We start from the raw sequence: 21813 nt of genomic DNA, 5'->3' as shown, positions 1-21813 counted from the left end.
GTAAAACATGGGGGTTGTTGAAAGAGCACTGGGGTTGTTTGATAGGAAAAAGGAAAACCAACCTCTATGTTACACGAACAGGACAGCTGAAAAGCCACAGAAACATCCTATACTTACTTTTATCTTCCTGGTTCTCTTCTGCTGCTTTGCCTTCCTCTTCCTCCTCCTCCTCCTCAACCTCCTTCTGCTGTGCTTCTTTGTGGTGATCGGCAGCATCAACTGAAAGGCTCTGGCAGCAGTGGTTGAAGCCGCTGTCCCGAGGCAGAGTGAAACTTCGGGGCTTTCCCCCATTCCCATTCAGAGCTTGCATCCGCTCACCCTCCACCAAGGGGAAGGGGCCGTAGTGGTCTTGCAGGTGGCACTTCTGGGTGGGCAAGGTCGACTGCCGCCGGTGCTCGGGGGAGACCACGGCCGCCTCGGAGAACACCGAGTCCTCCAGGGGCAGCGTCTGCAGGTAGTGGAGTCCTGAGCTGGTCAGCGGCGTCTCTATGAGGTCCTGCCAGGAGCGCCGCTGGCTCGCCGTCTTGCGCACCGGGGAGTCGGTGGCGCTCCCCGCCACCTCCGGGCGAAACTCCTCGTGCGACGACTGCGACTGGGAAGTCTCCGTGGATGAGAGTCGGCTGTGTTTCGGCTCCACGTAAGGGCTTGTGCAGCTCATCTACAACGTCAGCAACGGAGCAATCTTCAGATCAGTGCAGACCAAGACCTACTGCTAATAATATTACCTTGCTTTTCATTATCACTGATGGCACCCAGTTCAGTAACAAAGGCACAAACTCCCCTAATTAGCCCACCCTGATCCTAACTTTAGTGCATGCCCTCATCTATACATGTCACACCTATATATGATGCTTATTCATAATAACTATCTTTACTCTGTCCCTTAATCTATAGAATAAGCCAACATAATTATTTGTGGAAAACTTTGCAGAATATGGCACTATGGAAAATATGAAACAGATGTGCCTGGTTCATTAAAAATCTTAAAAATACCTGTTGTTATTGCATCTTGCTAAAAGTTTCTTTGGGATTACATTTACAGTGCTTCAGTGCTACGATTAAAAGGGCTATAATTTTGTAAGATAAAGTACTGCATTCAAGTTAAACATCACCAATGCTCTCTTTCCCCTGATCTTCCCCATTTTTCATTCCAAAAACTATATTCAAGTAAGACACATTAGTTAACACTGAGTATACAGACATAAAAATTAAAGTTGCCAGTGCAGAATAAGTTAGAGGTTGATAAACTGGTTTTATATCAGCAACTGCTTCAAGAAAAAGAAAAAAACAAATCCACTTTTTTTCTAATTTATAGAGAAGCCTACTTTTTTCACAATAACAAGACAACTAGCATTGCTGTTTGCAACACAAGACACCATTTTTATGTTAGCATTTCTCTAGAAATGCAAGTGTAATTTGGTACTGTAAAGCTTCACAGCTCAACTGCTGGAGCCTTAGAGAAGAGTCTGTGTTGTTGCTGAGGTAATAACATTTTCTCAGAAAAGTCGATAAGGGGGTGGTAAGGGATTGCATGGATGAGGTGTCTATAATGAATGAAGAACAGGAAGAAAGAATTCTCTAACTTAACCTACTTTGTACAGCAAGTGGGATCATAAATCCATGTTCTCTACAAACCAGTGAAAATAGCAATGATTGCCATTGAAGTTAGCAACGTGTCACTTAACAAATGCCTTAAGTCAAGCACTGACTCAAAAAATAATGGGCACAAGCACGTACTCCTAGGCTGGTGAGTAGGTAAAAGTGGCACTTTTGGTTGACATTCCTATAGACAGTTGCAGGTGACTTACCGAAGGTGGCCGTGGGTACGTGTCATACGGGGGTGGTGGGCTGTCTTGTTTCGGTGTTGATGGAGTGTCAGCTTCTTCCTTGTCACTCTCACTCCAATAATCTACAAGTTACATATGGATCAGATCAAAATTTACCAACACATTTTGATGTATTTGTATATCAGAAACTTGCTTTCACAAAAGTAACTGGAAATTCCGTCCCTGGTATTATCAAGTGTGAAATACTAGTGAATGCTGATGCTCTAAATGTTTTAGTTGATGCAATTTGGAATTGTCTTAACATAAGGAGGGAAAATTCCAAACATTATGGGGTATACTAAGTCTAATGTTCCATTAAAGAGATATTAAACAACAACTTGCAAATGAGCCACAAATTTAACTCTTTTACATACCTTATATAAATACATCAGGCATACAGATTATTCTTAATGTAAGTATCAGATTTAAAATATTTAAACTGGCACAAAAATAATTATGATTGGACATGTATTGGCTGAAAAATACTGGAAGTATTTTTCAAACAGAAAAGATGAAAAATGTAGCTTTGCTCAACTCTTATTGGCTGCAAAAAATATTAACAAATGTAATTAACACCAACTGGCAAATCAAACAAGTATGAATACTTAATTCTATTTTTCTACCCATTTTCTCCATTGTATTCTACTAGCTAAGCAACTTTTTCAATTCAGTTTCTAATAACAAAGATCTGCATTTAAGATAAGACATAAAAACTTTATATCATTTATCTGCTTCATAAAACACATGCTGCCCATCCATGCAAGAACATAAAGGTGGTATGGTAAGGAAAAATATAATAATGACATTTCAGAACAGAGGTCTAAAACATGGATGAGAAAGTACAAAGGATGCAGATCTTGTAGGCTAAATTTAATGGGCTATAAAGTTTGATTTTACAGGAAATCAAGTCTTGGCCAAGCTTATTTCAAATTGGAAAACACATGGAAGAATATACCACATAGGAATCTATGTTTATTCTGTTACAAATATTTTTGGGGCAGAACGTCATCTAACTGAAAGGACACTGGACATTAATATTCCTTACCTAAGAAAACTACCTAACTGCTGACTCAGCTAAAGATGGGTAAGGCAATTTTTAACACTTTTACACGTTGTAAGACTTATGCAAACATTTCTGTTGTCATCTTGTTTCTGACTGTATTACGTTTCAGTATTTGGGTAAATCATTGTACGACAGACAGGACACTTTAGCTCAGACTACTCACAAACTAATCTCAGACAATTTTCACTTTGCCTGGTAAGTGTTCAATGAACTGCATGACTCACTAGTCTCTCTTTGATAGATAAGGAGAAAAAGATTGATTGCTGAAATCCAAGCTGACACAACATACAATTTTGACTTTAATGATTTTTTGTTACAATTATGATTATTGTATTGTATGATTAAAGATCTACCATATTTAATCTTATTCAATAGTTAAAATGAAAACTTACCTTTAAATGACACCATCTTGAAACAGGTGTCCCTAAATTTTTGTATATTTTTAGATTGTAGTAATGGTGGGGACAGCCTTATATCTTTCCATGCAGTAGCAGTTCTGTTTTTAACTCCAGGGCTTTTGATTTGCTTCCTGCAAGCTTATAGCTGATTTTTTTTAAAGGGTATAATAAGTAAGTTGCATAAACAAAGTTTTCATGACTACCAAATAAAATAATCCAAACAGTTATGTCTCTAGACATCTGCAAATAATTTTTGGTGAATGAAAGACTAAGTCAATGAAAAGTCTTTTTCCAAATAAATCATAGTTTTAAGAAAACTTATTTTCAGCAACTTAAGACACCTGAAAATATTGGCATATAGACATGTTTGCTCCTATTACAGCACAGCCTAACAGTGCAATGTGTAGTGAGAGACCTGTCAGAATTGCATCATTCATTGACATTTCTGCAGGCTTGGAGCTCAACTGTTTATTCTAAAAGTAAAATCTAGCAGTCTCAGTGCAGGTTCCAATTTTGGCTAAAAATATGAAGGTGTTCTTGCTGTCAAATCCACACACAAGAAAACACTGTACAATCACGCCTTTGCACACCTTATCTCAGACAGAGAATTCTGCTGGCAACCTACGGCTTGTATAGAAAATTTCTGCAGCCACAGGGGTCAACTTGCAGATAAAATGTATGAAAACAGCCTCTCACCAACTTTTAAAAATGTTCTGCTTTTGGCAACTGACTCAGAGTCTATCTAAAACATGTATGATGCTATGAAACAGTTGCTGTATCTGTCTCTGCAGATTTTGTCCAATTTAGTCATGGACAAAGCTCTATGTATCAGGTATATCTTGAGAGTTTTCTCAATGACTAATAGCCTGCATATATTATATATAAACTAACAGTGACCTGCCATTTCCTGATGAAATATATTCTATTTATATAAGCAAGGTTTTTTTCCCTCTGATTTATATGACTGGAAAGTGCATAACTTCTCCATCCAAGGAAGTCCCTTGCTGTATTGCTAACATTCATTGTATTTAATATGGAAAGTTGATGGTATTTTTATAAAACTGTTCTGTACAGAATGTAACATTTTACTCAGCACTACACCCACAATTCAGTGATTCGTGCATCTCTGAAGCACTTGAAATATATTTATGCACTTTAGATTCAGAACTATTCAACTGTTAATTGAAACAGATTTGACAACTACTGTTGAATTGTTTCAGAGGTATTATAAAGGTTTGCTGCAAAGGGCTGAACCGAACAGAAATAAAAGACCTTTTGTCACATCAAATATGTAGATGACAATTGGTACAGTCACTGAATACAGAAAATTTCAGCTTCGCAGTTTCTATAATTGCAAAAATGCTTGAAGTGATAGAGAGGTTTTACTTTGCTAACTTGATGCCTCTGCTAATTAGGGACACTACTGAGCTGCATAATAGCCCTTGTGCTGGGAGCCAAGGAAAATCACCAGAGGCATTAAAACAGTGTATGGCAGTGAGGGGGAAATGTGATACTGAGTCCCACACTAAACACAAACTAAGCAACACTAAGAGGATATAGTTCTACCTAACTGTATATAACAAATCAACATGAGTGAATGGTGTTAGAGTGGTAATAAAGAACTCCATCAGTGCCTGGGATGTAATTTCCATAGTCAGTGGGGTTTCACTGATTATCTTCAATAGGGAGATATTTTAATAATAGGCTATATGAGGCTTGAATGCATGTGATCTCATGTCTAGGAGCTGGATCATCTGCTATTTTATCACTCAGTGATTTCTTAGTAGCAAAAATATTTCTCCAAATCCATCTGGATTTTGAAAGGTGTATCATGTGTGCAATTGTGCACTTGGACAGCATTAGCATAACATACACCTTTTCCTTTACTGTCCCACATGGCATTGTAATTCTAGTGCCAACCTACTGTCAATAAAAGTTTGCATTTCGCTTTGGATGCCAACACAGAGGATTTCCTAGAAGACACCAGGATTCAGAGTTTGTTCGCAGCCTCTTCAAGCAGTGACAGATGGTACACACTTCCCTCCAAAACAGGTTACTGTAGTGCTGACTAGGAAATATGGATTCCCAAACTGATTTTTATGTCTGGTGAGACACTGAGAACATGACTGGAGAACAGTGAGCATGCTGCTGCTATACTGAGCTGTGTGAATGCAGAGCACCTCGAGTTAAAATTGAAATAATGGGCCAAGGACCATACCAGGCTAAAACAGGGTGTGGGCAACACTCCCAGGATAAGCAGCTGCACTTACTAGAGGACATGATTAGAAATGAGGCAAAAGCAGATACAACCTAGTTATGTGCGAGAGCAACAGAGCACCCAAAAACCTTCCCATGCACAATATCACCTCCAAATTACATCAGTATGCTGTAAGCCACAGCTCTTCAACACCAGGCTGATCCCTCTGGGATTCTCTGTGGTGAGGCGATCAGGGTACGAATCAAAGCAGATGTAATTTTCTCGTGCTGTTTTTTAATCTTCTACCACTATAGAATACCCCACTCTCCTGATATTTCCACCTGTCTGTGAAGTCACTCTTGCTTCAGATCAGGAAAAGGAATTTTTTGGACAGTGTCTCCCAGGAAAATGGCACTGTAACAACACACTGCAGAGAGACAGACCATGCACACCTTTCTCTTTAGGAAGATGAACGTGGTATCAGGCCAGATGGTCAGAGCTAAGGCTGCTGTCACATACGTTGGTACAAAACCACAAGCACACACCATGGGACAAATTTTGAAGCTTAGTGATAGCCTTTTGAATGCAACTCTCCCCGGAAAATGGCTAGAAATATAGTCTGTGTAAAGAAAAGACTATAGTAAGTGCACTAAGTGGACTGCAATTGCAGGTCTGAGCTATAAGTTTTTTGGGCCAAAACCCAGCACCTTTTAAATGAAGGCCTCAGAGTCTCGGAACCAAAAAGTGAGGTTTTGACTGAGTGGGCAGTAGGCAGACAGGACCTGGATAATGTCTGGATTATCACAACCACTGCAATTTTCTGGTGCTTGCCAAAGGAGCTAGCTGGATCCACACTTCAGTGGATCCATGGCACTGGCAATTCCAAGAAACAACCTCCCCAACACAATTGGACTGACCCTTTCTTTTTGCTGTCCGCCAACAGGAATTCTCATGCAACAACTTAAAGCAAAGCAATTCGTTATTTTATATATGCTGCTTTTCTAACCCATGAAGTATTGGGTACCAGAAATAAACATATGTAAAATGTTGTAAGCCTGGAACTCCAAATGAAATGCAAACAGGGCTGTACCATACACTACAATACAGCAACACCAGTAGAAATCACAAAATTTAAGTGGCCTTAAAATTGAAGTCTTTAGGGGAAATCCAATTATGTCAACAGGCTTTAGAAGCATTGTTTTGTTCCTGAGACCAATTTCATGCACTCCTGCCTGTTGTGAATTCACACGCCAAATGCAATGTTTAAATTTTTTTTTTTTTTTTTTGCTAGAAGATTCTTAAGTTTCTTCTGATAAGGGACAGATTCTTTGGAACCACATACAGGAGTCTACTGGCTCTGGTATCTGCTGCTTTTAGCTACCTTCTGCAGCCTTCTCAGAAATAATCCAGTGTCTGTGGATCAGAATCTGAAGGAATTAATCTAAACCCCTGAAAGAGAAGGAATTCTCTAAAGCATCAACAGTGATACCCATATGGGAATCACTTTCAGAAGTTGAGGATGAGGCCTGATACACAGCAAGGAAAAGAGAACAGATGAACTTGTGATAAGAGCTGACAGAAGAAAACAAAATAAAACACATTACCTTGCTCTTGTTTGATCCTCTCTCTTTCTGCATAGCCAGCAGCAAGCATGTTAATTCTGTTTAGCCATCTGAAATAATATTAAAAGAAGCAGTGATACCAATCCAGCCTCTACATTTTTTGGGAGCATTTCTATCAAAAACAAAGCTAGAAGCATCTGAAGGAGATTAAGAACAATGTTATTTTTCATGTGAGACAAGTGTTCTCTTTGATACTCTTATTCAGGGAGTCTCCAAAGATCTATGATTTTACTGTTGAACAAAATGTTTTCACAGCAAGTATTTTATTTCAAATGGAAAACCATGTATGAAGTCAAACATCTGTAAAATAAAGGTTTTGGAGATAATCAAAGAGCTGTTAAGTCTGCTGCTCACAGATATGCCATCACACAAATACTCCTGCTGTTCTGATTTCTTAAGAATAAATACCAGTTTTCAGAGATTTAAGCAATATTTTAAGGCCAGAACTGGCACCTTGGCAGACGAACAGAGCAGAAACCAGCAGTAAAAAAACCAGGTTCACTCCCAAACAGACAGTGTGGTTAAATTATGCCATTATGTGTTTTAGAGCTTACCTACAGTGCCATGTACAAAGAGAAGGAGGCATATCAGAATTCACTTTTGTGTTTGTGTCAGAGAAGCAGAGGGAGAAAGACAGTTGCTTCAATGCAATTCACATCTAAGGCTTTAATCTCAGACTCGAAAAAATGCTTCCATAAGCTGCACAAATTTAAAAAAATTTAAAAAATAAAAAACCCAACACAACCCCCGCCCCATTAAAAATCCAAACCAAAACCAAAGGAGATATTGTTGCTCTCCTCTAGCAGGGCTGTTATTGTCAAGCATACACTCAACTGTCTGTAGCAGGGCAGTTTCAACCTGTACTCTTCCCCCATGGGGCTCTCAGTGCGTTCATTAGCCAAATGCTTACAATGAATCAGGTCGTTCATCAACGAGGCTTTAAACCACCATGGCAATCTCCCGTGGTTGTCCATTCCATGGTAAACCTGGAATTACTTGCTCCAGTCATCCCATAGTCAGGATTTGACAGGCCTGGTTTGCCAACCTACTGGCTTGCAGTTTAACTGCTAGGGTATACAGAAAGACAACTCCAGTCAGGTTTGCGTTTTCTCCAGGAATGTGAAACCCCTGTTTCAGAAAACCGTGCCTGATGGGTTTCATTTGCCTACTGCATGCACAGAAACAGGCTGTTTATCTCAGCAAAGGATACACACTTGTAATGACTCCTGCATGCCAGTCTTCAAGACACTGCAGTGCAGGGTAAGCAGGCATCAGATCATAATAGTCACTGTCCTAGAAATTAACTCCTGCTATCATGGAGTAATAGAATTATAGAATGCTTCAGGTTGGATTAAATGGTTAAATATCTTCTAGGCACAACTCCCCTGCCATAGGCGGGGACACTTTCTATCAACTGTCACTGTCCTTCTGCAAACAGTGACCACATATATGATCTGTAAACCATGTTAATGGTCCATAAAGTGTTGGACATCGAGAAGAAAGCTAGAGATTTACTCCTAAAGTGATTGCAGAATACTTAATGTTACCACACAATCAAAACTTCTGCCAGAAGAATAGGGAAGCTGAAGAAGAGACTTAAAATTTAAATTATAATTGTTAGAAGTGCCATAGTTATAAAAACAAGTGGCACATAGGAACAGAAGTCCAACAAACCATGTCTCAGAAAATGATTTCACACCTTCCCAGCAGAAAGATGACCCACTACAAAGCTACCTTTTAGGCTCACATTCCTGATATGTGAAGAGTTCCTTTGGGGAATAAAGCTCAGCTGTCGTGACAGCTCTGCCAGCCCAAATGAGAGGCACTGAGGCAGGAACCTCACCCAAAGCACTCCAGCCCCACGCTGCTGAAGGACCAGCAAAAGCCATAGACTTGTCTGTGTCCAAAGGGTAAAGCAGCACAAGAGAAGAAGCATCTGCTCTGTCAAACAGTATGGCAGTCAGTGGAGATGGCCCTTTGTTTGCCTCCTGCCTATTCTGGATTTCGTGTTCCCAAGTTCAGCTCCTGGCTTACCTCCCCCACCTGCACAGCCAGCAGGGAACAGCCACCTACTGAACCCCATTGAGAAGGGCTGCTGGGCACAAAGTGTTAGATGATACATCTATAAAGGTTCTCCTATTGAAAAACTTCATTCTGTCCTAAATATGAGATAGCATTTCCTGGTAAGTGTGTGTGTTAATGAGGCAACCAATTAAATTAACAAACACTTAACTGACAGTCAATTGATACTGCTTACAGCTATGACAGATGATTGTTTCTAGAAAAATGTTGTTTCCTGAAAAGTATAATCTAATGAGAACCCTCACTCTGATACAGAGAGGAGACTCATCTTCACAGTTCATGATCTGTGTCAAGGTTTGGAATATGACTGGCAGTGCCTGTGGGGTGAACAAAAAGGTACTGACGTGTTTGCAAACTGTTAACAACCACAGCTTTTGAGTGGTTTGCCAGCCTAGAAACAAAAACAATGGTATTGACCTCTTCTGTGTATCTTTTGATATGTGGCTGCTAAAGCTTTTCCAGAAATGGTTAGAGAATTAATATTATTTTAATAACGTATGGCTAGAGTTATGGCTCATTGAAGTTAGAATTTTATGAGAAATCCAACACACTGAGGTTGTTTGAAAAGAGAAATTCCTGCAGAATGGAAGAGGAGGAAAACACGCCTGGATTACAATGCACCAGGCACAAAAGTTCCAAGCATACAGTTACACAAATATTTCTTAGAAGATTCAAAGCCCTAGGACATGGGAAGATTTATATCTTTCTTCCCTGTAGTATGTGTGTCCTGGTAGCCACTGCAATCTTTGGAGGGTAAGAGGCCAAGAAAATATTGTTTCTTTAGAGCAAATGCAGCTTTAATTTTCTTTAAGACCTGTTTGCTAGGTATGACAATGAATAAAGTGGCACTGGTAGCTGCAGCAGTCACGTGGGTTTAAATTTTTTTTATTTAATAATAGCACATTCATTTCTTGTCAGTTTTTAATTAAAACAATTTTATGACACATTGAACAGGATTAGAAAACTCCTGTCTTTCTGTAAATCTGCAATTTCTGTAAAGAAGGATGCACAGTACTGGAACTCTCACAGACTGGTAGGAAACATTTTCCTCTCCTGTCTCATGCTGCAGGTAGATGCAATGCTTTCAGTCAAAGCAGGGTGTCAAGTTTCCCTCAAGGATATAGGATGAACTTGCTATATGGAAATATGGATACTTTAGAGTGTCTGTAAGTACCTGCCTGCAGTTTAACCAGAATGAAGAGAATCACAGTGAATTTCCAAGCAAGATGTTTCCATGACTATAAACTTACACAAGCAAAACAGTACTTTGCATCAATAAAGGATATTCTGTCCTTCTTCTCACCCAGACTAAGCATATTATATAGGTAAAAAGAACACTTTTACTGGTGTGACCATACAGATAAAAGGATCTTCAGACACCACAGCAACAGAGTTCAGTGATCACAGCTCTCCAGACTCCTTACCAACACCATGGTGTGGCACAGTCATAAAAGTAGTAAGAAAATTTGACTAGTGACAGAGTTACCTGAGATTAAAATACCCATTTGATGTGAGTAGATACACACAAACAAAAACTTCACAGCCTGCAAACACTTTTTTAGTAAAAACAACTGAATTTTATATAAAGGATGAAGGAATTGAACCATTTTGTACTTTCAGTCAGACTATGTATTAGTAGTTTTCTTCTGTTGTTTCTTCTGCTTCAAGTATAAACAGAATTGAGATGACTGCCTGATACGTAATTAGAACGTATGTCAGAAACTTGACCAAAAACAGAACAGAAAATTATCAGGAGTCTTAATTTAACTTAAAAACTTGTCTCTGTGTTTTACTTCATCTAGGCTATAAAATGCTTTCAGACAGGAAGCATTTTCTTATCACTGCATTTGAAAGACTATATTTCAGTCACTCTTTTTCCAATCTATTGAGTTGACTCAATGTTTATGAAAGCAAACTACTTTTTCTAATATATTAAACAAAGAGAAAAAATAAAATTCTTTTGTGAGACTGATGGCAACTCAGATGTAAGAATTACCATAGGCCTTGACAGAGTTGCTTTAAATTTACATGTGTATAACTCAGATCAAATCTTGTCAAGCTCATTCTAAATGAATTAATAAGCACTTACTTCAAAATATGATAAAAACCAATTTGTGTTGGGAAATTAAAAATCTTTTAATTCCTGAGTTTTAGACTGTGCAATATATTTTTAAAGAATTGTTGCATATTTGCTGCTGCTTTCTGATTACTGAACAGTTATATAAATTTTTATCCTTAGCATGAAGGTGCTTTGTCATACTGACTGAGGACCTGCTGACAGAAATGATTTAGCTACTGCTGTAGTTCAGGACATGCCATATAAACCATTCCATTTTTCTATTTGCTGTGCAGCAAATTGCATTTGGAGTGACTGGCTTGACAGAATTATCAAGGAAAGGCAAGCCTAAAATTTCACAAACAAATGAAAAGGTTTTAAGTTTTCTCACTGAGGAGAGACTTTCAAAGTGACCCTCAGTCATGCACAAACTTCTGAAAAAATTTTAACAGAGATGATTTCTAAATGAAAGTAAGCATAGTATGGTATCAGCTTGCTTTTCCAGCCAAATATTATCAGTAACAAACTGGTAGTACCCTGAACGTGCTCGGCCAGGTAGGTGAATCCTATCAGTAGGAGAGACTAAACCATGATTATAGCACTCACTAATGGTTTTATGGATTCAGTTTTATCTCATTTTTCCTCTGTTTTAAAAACAATTCTGGTCAGCAAGGATATTCACAGACATTTTGTAAGGTAGAGCAATTATCAGGTTGCAATACAGATTTTTGTTTGTGTTCTCTGTCATATGATGAAAATGGTGTATTATTTGGAACTGAATTAATTCCAGTTTATGTAGTGAAAGTAAATGAAATAACCCCCAAATATTTGTATAGACATGGGACCCATGTTTTAATTTACTATTCAAATAAATTAAGAGGAATTGTGTTTATTTTGTGCTGAAGTCTCAATTATGTTCCTGAATTATTGCAAAAATGGTCTAAAATAGATAGAGTAAAATTCATTACTCAAAGAACTAAGACTCAAGTCCTTGTTCTTCTTTTAGATGTTGAAATTTTCCACACCAAATTCAATTCAACATGTAGGTTAAATTCATGGCAGTAGAGAGAATCTGCAAAATTTATTCCTTGTAATCCCTCTCTCATTTTTCAAGACTGGCAGAAGAAAAAGCAGCGACTGCTTTAGATCCTTCTCCAACTTCTTATTCCCTCCAGAGCAAGAAATAGAAGGATTCCCAGAGCAAGCATCACATCTGTTTGGGAGTATGTTAGGAAGCAGAGTTGGAGATATCTCACATTGGCAGGTGCCACACAGCCAAAATCAGAAACCTGGAATTCTGAAATTGTGTTTGGGGTTGTTTCACATACTGTATTTATTTCTTTTTAGAAACAGGGAATCTTCAAACCTTTGTTTCAAGAAAAGGTAATTTTTGCATGAATCAAATATTTAGCCTATGCAGCCAGTCAGAAATAATGGTTATTAGCTATTAAACATAACTTTTTAGAATAACACATTCTTTATTATCACTGTGTTATTACTAGCTTCAAGAAGTGTCACATTTAAGGAATGTGCCCTTGAACTTTGCTAGATTTCCTTACCTGTTCATGTCATCTAGATGTTCAGCAGCAAAATAAAAACTTTTGATCTTAGGATGGCAGGCTTTGAATGCACTGTAGAGAAAAAACATAATTATAACAATGTAATGGTACAACTCTTTTTTTTTTTTTTAAGATGTAAGACAGCGTGGTCACCAAGGAATGAGATGAGTTTATATTTCCTAAGTTGTTGCATGCCCCCAAACAGTACATAAACATACAACTTTTAGGATTGTGCCAGATTTCACCAAGTAAAGTGCTTTTCAACTACCCTGTTCTAAATGATTCTTGATTCATATGTGCATAAATAATTGTTTCACCATCACCTGCAGTGTACTGTATTTGGAAAAAGATAATCAGTTAAAGATACAATTTTATGTATCAGGTAATTTTGTTGATATATATATAGCTGTCAAATTTTTTTCTGAACAGAAAACTGACAGAACAATTAATTAAATACAACAGAAAAATTCTCAGTCCTGGTGATTTCTCACATCCCAATGACTTTGATATTACCTTTAGCTCTAATGACTGCATTTCCAGCAGGAAAATGTGATGTGCTGATTGACTTCAGAAAAGCTGTCGTAAATCAACACTGTGTTCATGAGGTCATTCTAAGCAATGGGCAATTACATCTCATCTTTTCTTTCCACTAAAGCAATCAACATGACTGGGCTGAGAGAATTACTGCATTTCATACATAATATGAAATAAATTACTAGAAAGAATCTTTTATCTATGATGGATAAAGAGTTACGGTGAAGTACTTGAAAAACCAGAAAATGCATTTAAAATAGTTACTAATTTACAGTACAGAAGAACAATTTTTCTGCATGTGTCTCTTAAAATAAGTACAAAAAATGTAACAGTCCCAAAGAAGATAAGGAAGACTGCAAACATGATACATGAAGAACATCATCACCATTTTCCTGAGACACAATGGATTTTATATATATATATATATATAAAGATACATATAAGGCAATAAAATAATTCTCATTCTCTAATCCATTATGTCTCAGAAAAATGGTAATTATGTTCTTCGTGTGTATCACGCTTGCAATTTTCAATATGTATGTCTGTGTGTGTACACAGATGGACACACATCCATGTTCTGGAAACCAGGCATATGAATTTTGTATCGAGCAAAGTTACTGCTAGAGAGGGCAACAGAAAACTGAGACTAAAGGAATTCCTCTAACACATTACAGCACGACACAATGTTATGCAAGCCAAAGCAGATGTACAGTGACATCTGCTCAGTTTAGAAAGACATCATCAAGTTACTGAGACCCAAAAATTGACTTCTTAAAACTGTTGCAGCATCTGTTCGTCTGGACTCTTAGATGTTTTTTTTTTATCTTTATATCTCACACAAGCAAGGAATCTTAATAGCTGCATTTTACGTGCTACTATGCAGTAGATATTAAATCAAGTAAAACCAAACCAAAACAATTTAAGCAGGGTACAATTCTGAGAAATGAGTCGACTTTATGCTGCTGCTTCAAAAAAATTAAAAATGAAGCACTTTAGCCATGTGGCCCAAGGACACAGGACAATGAGCCAAATTGATACCTTTTTTTATTTTTATAAATGCAGTTTTAATTTTCTGCTCTTTGAGATCATCATGAAGAGTAGTGTTCTCCCTGAAGAGATACAGAGACCAACTGATACAAGGTCAGTGCCTTCTGTAGAACTCTGTGTACTACAAGTCATACCACTTTAGGTTTGCAAACACTGTTTTTCACAAATTTCAGCAATTCCAAAGTCTTGTTAAACTTAAAAGAACTCTACAAATCACTAAAAGGCAAGGTGAAAAATTTTTGAACAATAATGACTCTAAAAATATCTCTGCAGCAGTATGCACCTGTCATATTGCTACATATGCTGAATTTGCATCTAAATAATAAATGGATTTGTGCAATGGCACAAATCTAGATAGCAGCATAAACTGGTGAGAAGAAACATTCTTTAAGACCTTTAGGTCATATATCAAAACCACAAAAAATTGCTGTCATTCTCATTTTAACTCTGCCTCGGGACTGATATACTGTGTCAGCAAACTTTGAGATGATGCTAACTAACTTGGAGTTACATTAAATATTGATGCCTGGCCATAACTTGGGGATTTTTTTATCTCTCTGGTCTCTGTATTACGCTTAAAGCTTCTTATCAAGTGTAATGGTATCACACAAACACTCTCCAACTCCCAACAAACAAATTAAAAAACCCAACCCCTAACAGAAAGGGAAAAAAAGAAGAAAGGAAAACTAGGAAAAAAAAAAGAAGAAAGGGAAACTAGGAAAATAAAGGGCCAGAAACAGCCAAGCAGTCTTCTTGCTCATAATTCATTTTGGTCTAGTCAAGCACTGTGATTCACGATGAAGTAAAAAAATAGCCTTCTTTGGGCAAGATGGCACACACATACAAAAATTAATTTGCTTTTCCTGTATGAGCTTATTCTGTGATTCAACCCCATGATCATTGTAATGAAGCCCATTGTGTCACTGTTTTAAGAGAAAACCTTGTAATTTGTTCCACTTTTTTTATTGTATCATTGCATTATTTTTGAGCATGCTTACTATTTCTTGCGGCATTCACTGGCTCTGTCAATTTTAAATTCAGGTAGACTGATGAATCCTTCTGCTTTTTCATCCTGCAAAGATAGTTCCAGATATTAGTGTAGCTAAACTGTCGGAAAAAAACCCCACCACACTGAAAATTTTGAAATATTTTCCCTTGTCTGCTTCTTATATAAGGAATACTAATGTATGCTCTGCTCTGGCAAACCTCCCACAGAAGTCACTGGGATTTTTGCCAAAGTAGTAAGACAGATCCCTTGCTGTAAAATACAATTTTAAATACCTAGTTTTCTCAAACAATTTCACAGCTGAACCAACATTTGAAAATATACAAAATGGCCAAATGTATTCCGTCAATTAGTTATTGTAATTAGTTAATTTTGGGGGAAGAAGGATTAATTAGTAAGGAGAAATGCAGCCTACTGTAAGAAATAGGGAAAAAGGCAATTTCAATGTGTGCTGTTTGCCATCTTCATGAGATATCACAGCTAAGAGGCATGATAACTCTTCAGCTACTTTCATCTCTCTAAAACACTCATAATACATCTGACCTTCCTCCTCTCTCGTCTAAAGACTTACACAGTTTATTTTATCAGATATTCCATCTCTCTTGGCTTTTCACAGTTTGAAAGAATTATTTATTTTAAGCTACTATTACATCAATAACATAGTCTTCCTTATTAACAGCCCATAACTTTGCATGCAAAATTAATACAGGATCATAGAAGTGAAGCTGCAGAAAATATAAATGCATGTTAAGGAATTCCACAGAATTATATCTTTTTCTATGAATTCAGATTGTTATTTATGCTACTTATGCAGCCTATATGATTATATGCCTTCTTAAAAACAAATAAATAAAAGACATAAATCAACATATAAAATGGAGCTGGAGTTGCTGTGTAGAAGGTACAAGGTTGTAACAGGTTCTGAATTAGCAGGTATTTTCAAACCCAAAGGACACTGTTTAAAATAATCTTGCTCTTTCTTTTTTGAATGGTTGCCTAAGGAAACAATTTTGGCAAGAGCACTGTTGGCTTGTCTGTCCATCTACCACTGAGGCACCCCCTGCCAGCCTCTGAATCTGTTGGTGATTTACAGACACTGCTGAGGGAGCTGAGGTCTCAAAAATTACCGAGTCTCAGAATGTCCCAGGGAAGTCTGGGACAGGGTGGGAGACACAGGTGCTCAGACCACTGCTCTCTGCACAGGAAAGTATAGTACAGCTCAGAGGTTCCGTGTGCTCCTTGGCCACAGCTGTTGGGCAGTCATTGTAGTTGTAGGCATCAAATGCCACCCTGATGAAGACCTTATAATAGCCAAGGGATGGAGGATGGAGTTAGGAGTTAGGGTTACTGATCTGAAGCTGGGACTAAGACACAAATGGAATGAATCTGTGGGACAATAGGCTTCAGTAACTCTTTTCATGGAACAACTTGCTTTCTGTTTACTCAGGGAAAAGTTAAGGATTACAATATATTGAAAAGGTTATGTACAAATGCTTGCAGTGATTAAAAGAACAAGTCCAGGATGGAGTGCATCCACATCTTGGCAATGATTTTATCTCAGCATATTTACTACTGAGACTAATAGGATTTAAAATCAAGGTTTCCTAACTCACTGGAAAAAAAGCTTTGCTGCTAAAGCTGATATAAACAAATGTGTACCACTGCAGAATATGTTGCAAAATCAAACCTGTACACAGTTCAGTTGGGCTGCTCCTATGCTTTTAAGTTTGGCATATATAAGCACTGAAATCACATAAAGAGCTACAAAGAAGGAACAACAGGAGAACACAACTGAGAAAACAGAGGTATCTTCCTTAATTGCAAGAAGTTTGGGTGGTTTCACTAGCACAGATAAACAAGGAACACCAGGCAGCACAACATCAAAGTTTACACTCCCATGACTAAAGCTTGAATGACAGGATTAAATAACTACCTTTTTCTCTTTCAAGGCTTTGAGGATAGATTTATTCTAAACTGCTGTCAGCAGGACACAGGAAACTGTTATTTTTCCATGTAGTAAAAGGTGAATTGGAAGGACCAAATATCTCCAGACCTTAATGGTAATTTTGTCCAGCAGTTAATATTAATTTCACTATGATTCTTTGAACACAAAGTTATTAACATATAAGCACTCAAAGCATCAGTTACCCACTAAATCATGACAACAGCACTACACAGAGTATTTGTTGAGACACAAATTTGTTGAGCACAGATACTTTACCTCTTCATTGATATACCAATATAGAGATGTATCCTTCAGGACAAACCAGTACTTTTTCCATTTCTGGGAGAAATAACTCTTGGCATCTTTCTTTTTCCAAAGCCAGCCTTCACAGTCCCCTCGACCAAGATCTTTACATGAGATCCGTCTTTTGCTTTTACCAGGGATAGGAGCTGAAAATGACAGCAAGTTGATGTGAAAGCATTTGACTTGTCCACTAAATCAATGACAGCTAGTTAGAAAGCACCATATATTTAAGAAAATTAATTAAAAATTTCAACTCAATTTGCCATGAGTAAAATATTACAAACATTCTATTTTGACCACAAAACTTATGCAACTCACCATAATTTAAAAACCAAAGCAAATCAAAGCAAACCATTTTCAGCATCTCAGAACTTGTATTTTATATATTCTATGGATAAGACCAAAAAAAAAAAAAAAAAGGCAACACAGAAAGAGAAGACACTATAGAGAAAAGAAAGGCAAGATATTTAAAAATAAGAAAAAGATTAGTATTTCACATCAGATCAAAGCATACAACATATAAATTCAAGTACTTTCCCATTCAGTTGCCAAATACAACTATTTAAGTACTTCATAGGTGTTCAAAAACTTCTCTTTGCAGCCTCTTTTGAAACTAAACAGTTCCTAAGCCTTTGTACTTCTAAATCAAAGGAAGAAAATTTACTATGATATAAATTACCTGACAGCATAGGTAATGAGCAAGTGCTGCACTGAGGCATTACATGCATACAGCTGGAAAAACCAACCCTGGCCCCAAAGAGGCTGAGTCTGAGTATTCAAAACCAAGATAAAAACAGATACATAAAGGTAGAGGGGCATTAGGAAACTATGAGACATCAGTAGTGGACTAACACATTCTCAACATGGTCAACTGAACTGAACATTTGACTGGAGCTAACAAGTTCTAGTTCCTCAGATACTGCAATATCATAACATTAATGTTGGCAATTGCCTTCCCACCAGTACATGAAAACAAATTTATTTTTTACCTTTGTTCTTCTTTTTACTTTTCTGCTGTAGAGAAGACTGTTGAAATGTCTACAAGAAAATCAAAACGAAAGAAGTGAAAAAACAAGATTTATATTTGACTACATCCTTATAATAAAATAAATGTAACCTGGGGACACTGAAGTCATCATCAGGTAACACCAGCCAAAAGACTTCTAGGCCTAAGAAAAGAGGTAATTTTAGTTCATCTGTTTATGAGGTTGTAGAGCAAAAGTATGCTGTGAAACATCTTAAAATAGACCACAAATTAGTTTGCAAAAACAACTGAAGTTTCTCTCTAAAATTGTCACTCTTCTCTTGTTCTGCCAATAAAGAAGGAATGGTTCCCTTTGGTTGTTGTGATAGTGCAAATACTCAGCTCATGTATTTCTAATACATCATCCAACTAAGATATTCTTGACACATATGCAAATGTGCAAATTAACACATTTCCTAATGCAGGTGTGAAGGCATTTATACAACAGTCATTAGACCACTGGACAATTTTTTCAGAAACAGGCCTAGTATTTTAAGGACGCCAGTAAAATTTTGCTAAATCCACAACTAGAAAAGCATCTCCCAAATAAAAATTCTGAATCAGAACTTAATTTTTTACCAGGTTTTAAGGGGAAGTACTTCCCTCCAGTTGATCCACTCCCATGAACTAATCTATTGTCTACGAACTAATCTATGAGACAGGATGGAAATTACTCCTTTACTTAGGATTCTAGCTTTTGATAATACCAACACATATTAACACATTTCATGGCCATTTCTGTTTGAAAACTTTGAGTCAGATAATCACAATACCTAGTGAATTAAAAAAGTAATTCTGTAATTAATCGCATCAAAATTTAAAGACATGATTTCGCTTGTTTTGAATTTTATTTTTCTATGAAGATAGACAAATGTATTATTGCTAAAACTAAGAAAAGGCCACATTACAGTGTCTTGAGTATTAAAACTTCCTATTTCAGACTACCATGAATTAATTAAAAAAATAAAACCTTTTGTGCCACTCAGTTAAAAATAAATCTAAGCAAAAGCACTGACAGCCCTGAGATCCCAAATCCTGTTCCAAGCAGACACGACAACCCCCCACCCCAGTTTACAAGACTCCCTTTTAAGTCAAAGAGCTGCTTTGGTTTTGGACACGGCACTTAGTGCTATAGTTTAGTTGACATGGTGGTGTTTAAGTTAAAGGTTGGACTCGATGATCCTGGAGTTCTTTTCCAACCTTAATGATTCTGTTCTATTTTAATTTTCTCCTCCCTGCTTCCCGCACACCTGAGCTCGCTGCAGAAGACTGTGGCTCAGCTTCGAAGGGATGTCTTGCCTCACAGCTGAGAGAGTCTCAAGAAGCAAATGCTAACATGCCCATGGGGAAAAATTACCAGCAATGAAATAATTAGGTGTAATTTAAAAAATTATCTCATTTTCTCGATGTGCTGATTCCTTGGAGACCATATCTGAAGAAAGCTACTCAATTAGATTGCCACTTCAGAGGGTCAAAATAGGACTCCACTGGGAAGAAAAATGGATCCCCCTTGTTCTCATTCCCTGGCTCTTGTCCTTCTTCTGCTACCAATATCAATTAAATCAGCAACAGCTCTCAAGAAGCCAAGACAGCAACACCATCCCAGCTTATGTCACATGAAACATTTCAAACTGCATAGTACTAAGAGAGACCTTTATCACTCAGGAAAAACAGAGAGGCTGGGCAGAAGTGTGTAAATAACTCCCTCTCAGACACTTTGACAATCTTGACTAATTCAAAGTGGCTGAAAAAAACCACACACATACAAATCCGAAACTTTAGCACTTCTCAGTTCACAACCCAGACAACTTCATTCTGCTGCTTGACTTTTCTGCACTAATGTTTTGCAAGTGTCAAAACAGAAACAGAAAACCTTGGTTTTCTTAAAAGTGAATCTGAAAGCAAGTGAGAACAATATAAAAAGCCTTCTCGTTAAATATTTTGTCCATAAACTGAACCTGCAAATGTGAGCTCACACCTCTCAACCTCTGAGTCAGTTTTTGGGAAGGAAGGGTAATGAAGGGGTATCAGCTTTTAATAGGAAGAAAGCATGTAATTTAGATGTCTAGCCATTTTTCCATACATTATGTCATATTGCAAAATAGAAAGGTTTTATTGAATTCAGTTATTATTCTAAATTAGCTCATTGAATTAAATTATAATCAAGGTCAAAATCTACAACTGAGTGAAGTTCCTGGGAACCATTCAACTGCAGTGATTTTAACTACCACTTTAGATTATTTTACATAGACTTCAGGCTTCAATTTAGTTCACCCTTTGCAAAAAACAGCACCATCTTATTTTTTTAATCCTGAAGATGCATATGTAATAGAAAATATGTTGTTTATAATCCAAGAATGACAAAGGAGGTCATGTCCTTCCTCCTGATCAGAGTAAGGCTTGCTCTGAAGCCCACACTGGATCATCAGGGTCATCTCTAGCCTAGATCCACCTATCTGCAAAGATGTAGATTCCACAGCTTCTTTATGCCACCTGTCCTGATGTTGGTCACCATAATGTTTCCCCTTTTAAGCTTAATTCTATGATGTGGCAAATATGAAAATAATATAAATACTTCTTTTTAATGCCACAAACTCTAAAAATATGGATTCACTCCAAAGCCAGAAATTCACTTGTGCTAATGCAAGCTTGCTGCAAGATACTGTTTAATGACTCACCCACAAAACCAGATTAAATGTATGTTCAGAGCATTTTGATTCTGACACATCTTGAGCTTTGAGCAACTGCTTTCACATACATCTTTTCCCAGTTCTCAAGAATCTCTTCTACTAATTCTGAGAACAAGCATGAAATTAAATAGAAAGCATTATCCTGTATTAAAGAAAGTTGTTAGCGACTGAAAAGAATAAGTAAAATGGAAACAAGATTGCCACTGAAAAGATGAAATAGATGAATACCTTAAGACATGTGGAAATTGTCACTCCTGAAGAAAATTTGAAATTTTTTTAATCATGTTCGGAATTACATGATTTCCAGTCACCCAAAATACAATTAGAAAAACTTTCCATTATCCAAAAGCAAGGTGACACTTAATATTTAACAAATAACAAAACTCCTTTGAATGCTCTGAATCTCAATTTTTTTAATGCAATGATTTCCTCCTGTAATATGTGATCTTTGGGCTTGTTGT

General features: G+C 37.2%; 1 protein-coding gene across 7 annotated transcripts in view; it reads right to left on the bottom strand.

The window, feature by feature from the left end:
• CNKSR2 (connector enhancer of kinase suppressor of Ras 2) overlaps positions 1–21813 on the bottom strand; it is a 207917-nt gene that overhangs the window by 37715 nt on the left and 148389 nt on the right. For all 7 annotated transcript variants that reach the window (XM_050332516.1, XM_050332517.1, XM_050332518.1 and 4 more), the window contains 7 exons: positions 18628–18676; positions 17612–17784; positions 15383–15456; positions 12804–12875; positions 7089–7156; positions 1809–1909; positions 118–658 (listed from right to left, as the gene is read on the bottom strand). In XM_050332516.1, coding sequence (XP_050188473.1) covers positions 118–658; positions 1809–1909; positions 7089–7156; positions 12804–12875; positions 15383–15456; positions 17612–17784; positions 18628–18676 — 1078 coding nt within the window. The remainder of the gene's footprint in view (positions 1–117; positions 659–1808; positions 1910–7088; positions 7157–12803; positions 12876–15382; positions 15457–17611; positions 17785–18627; positions 18677–21813) is intronic.

The sequence above is a fragment of the Myiozetetes cayanensis genome, unplaced genomic scaffold (genome assembly GCF_022539395.1).
Source record: "Myiozetetes cayanensis isolate MyiCay16 unplaced genomic scaffold, myiCay2020 scf5-8, whole genome shotgun sequence".
Taxonomy (NCBI): domain Eukaryota; kingdom Metazoa; phylum Chordata; class Aves; order Passeriformes; family Tyrannidae; genus Myiozetetes; species Myiozetetes cayanensis.
Note: the sequence above shows the minus strand (reverse complement) of the source record. Positions and strands in the feature narration are given on the sequence as shown.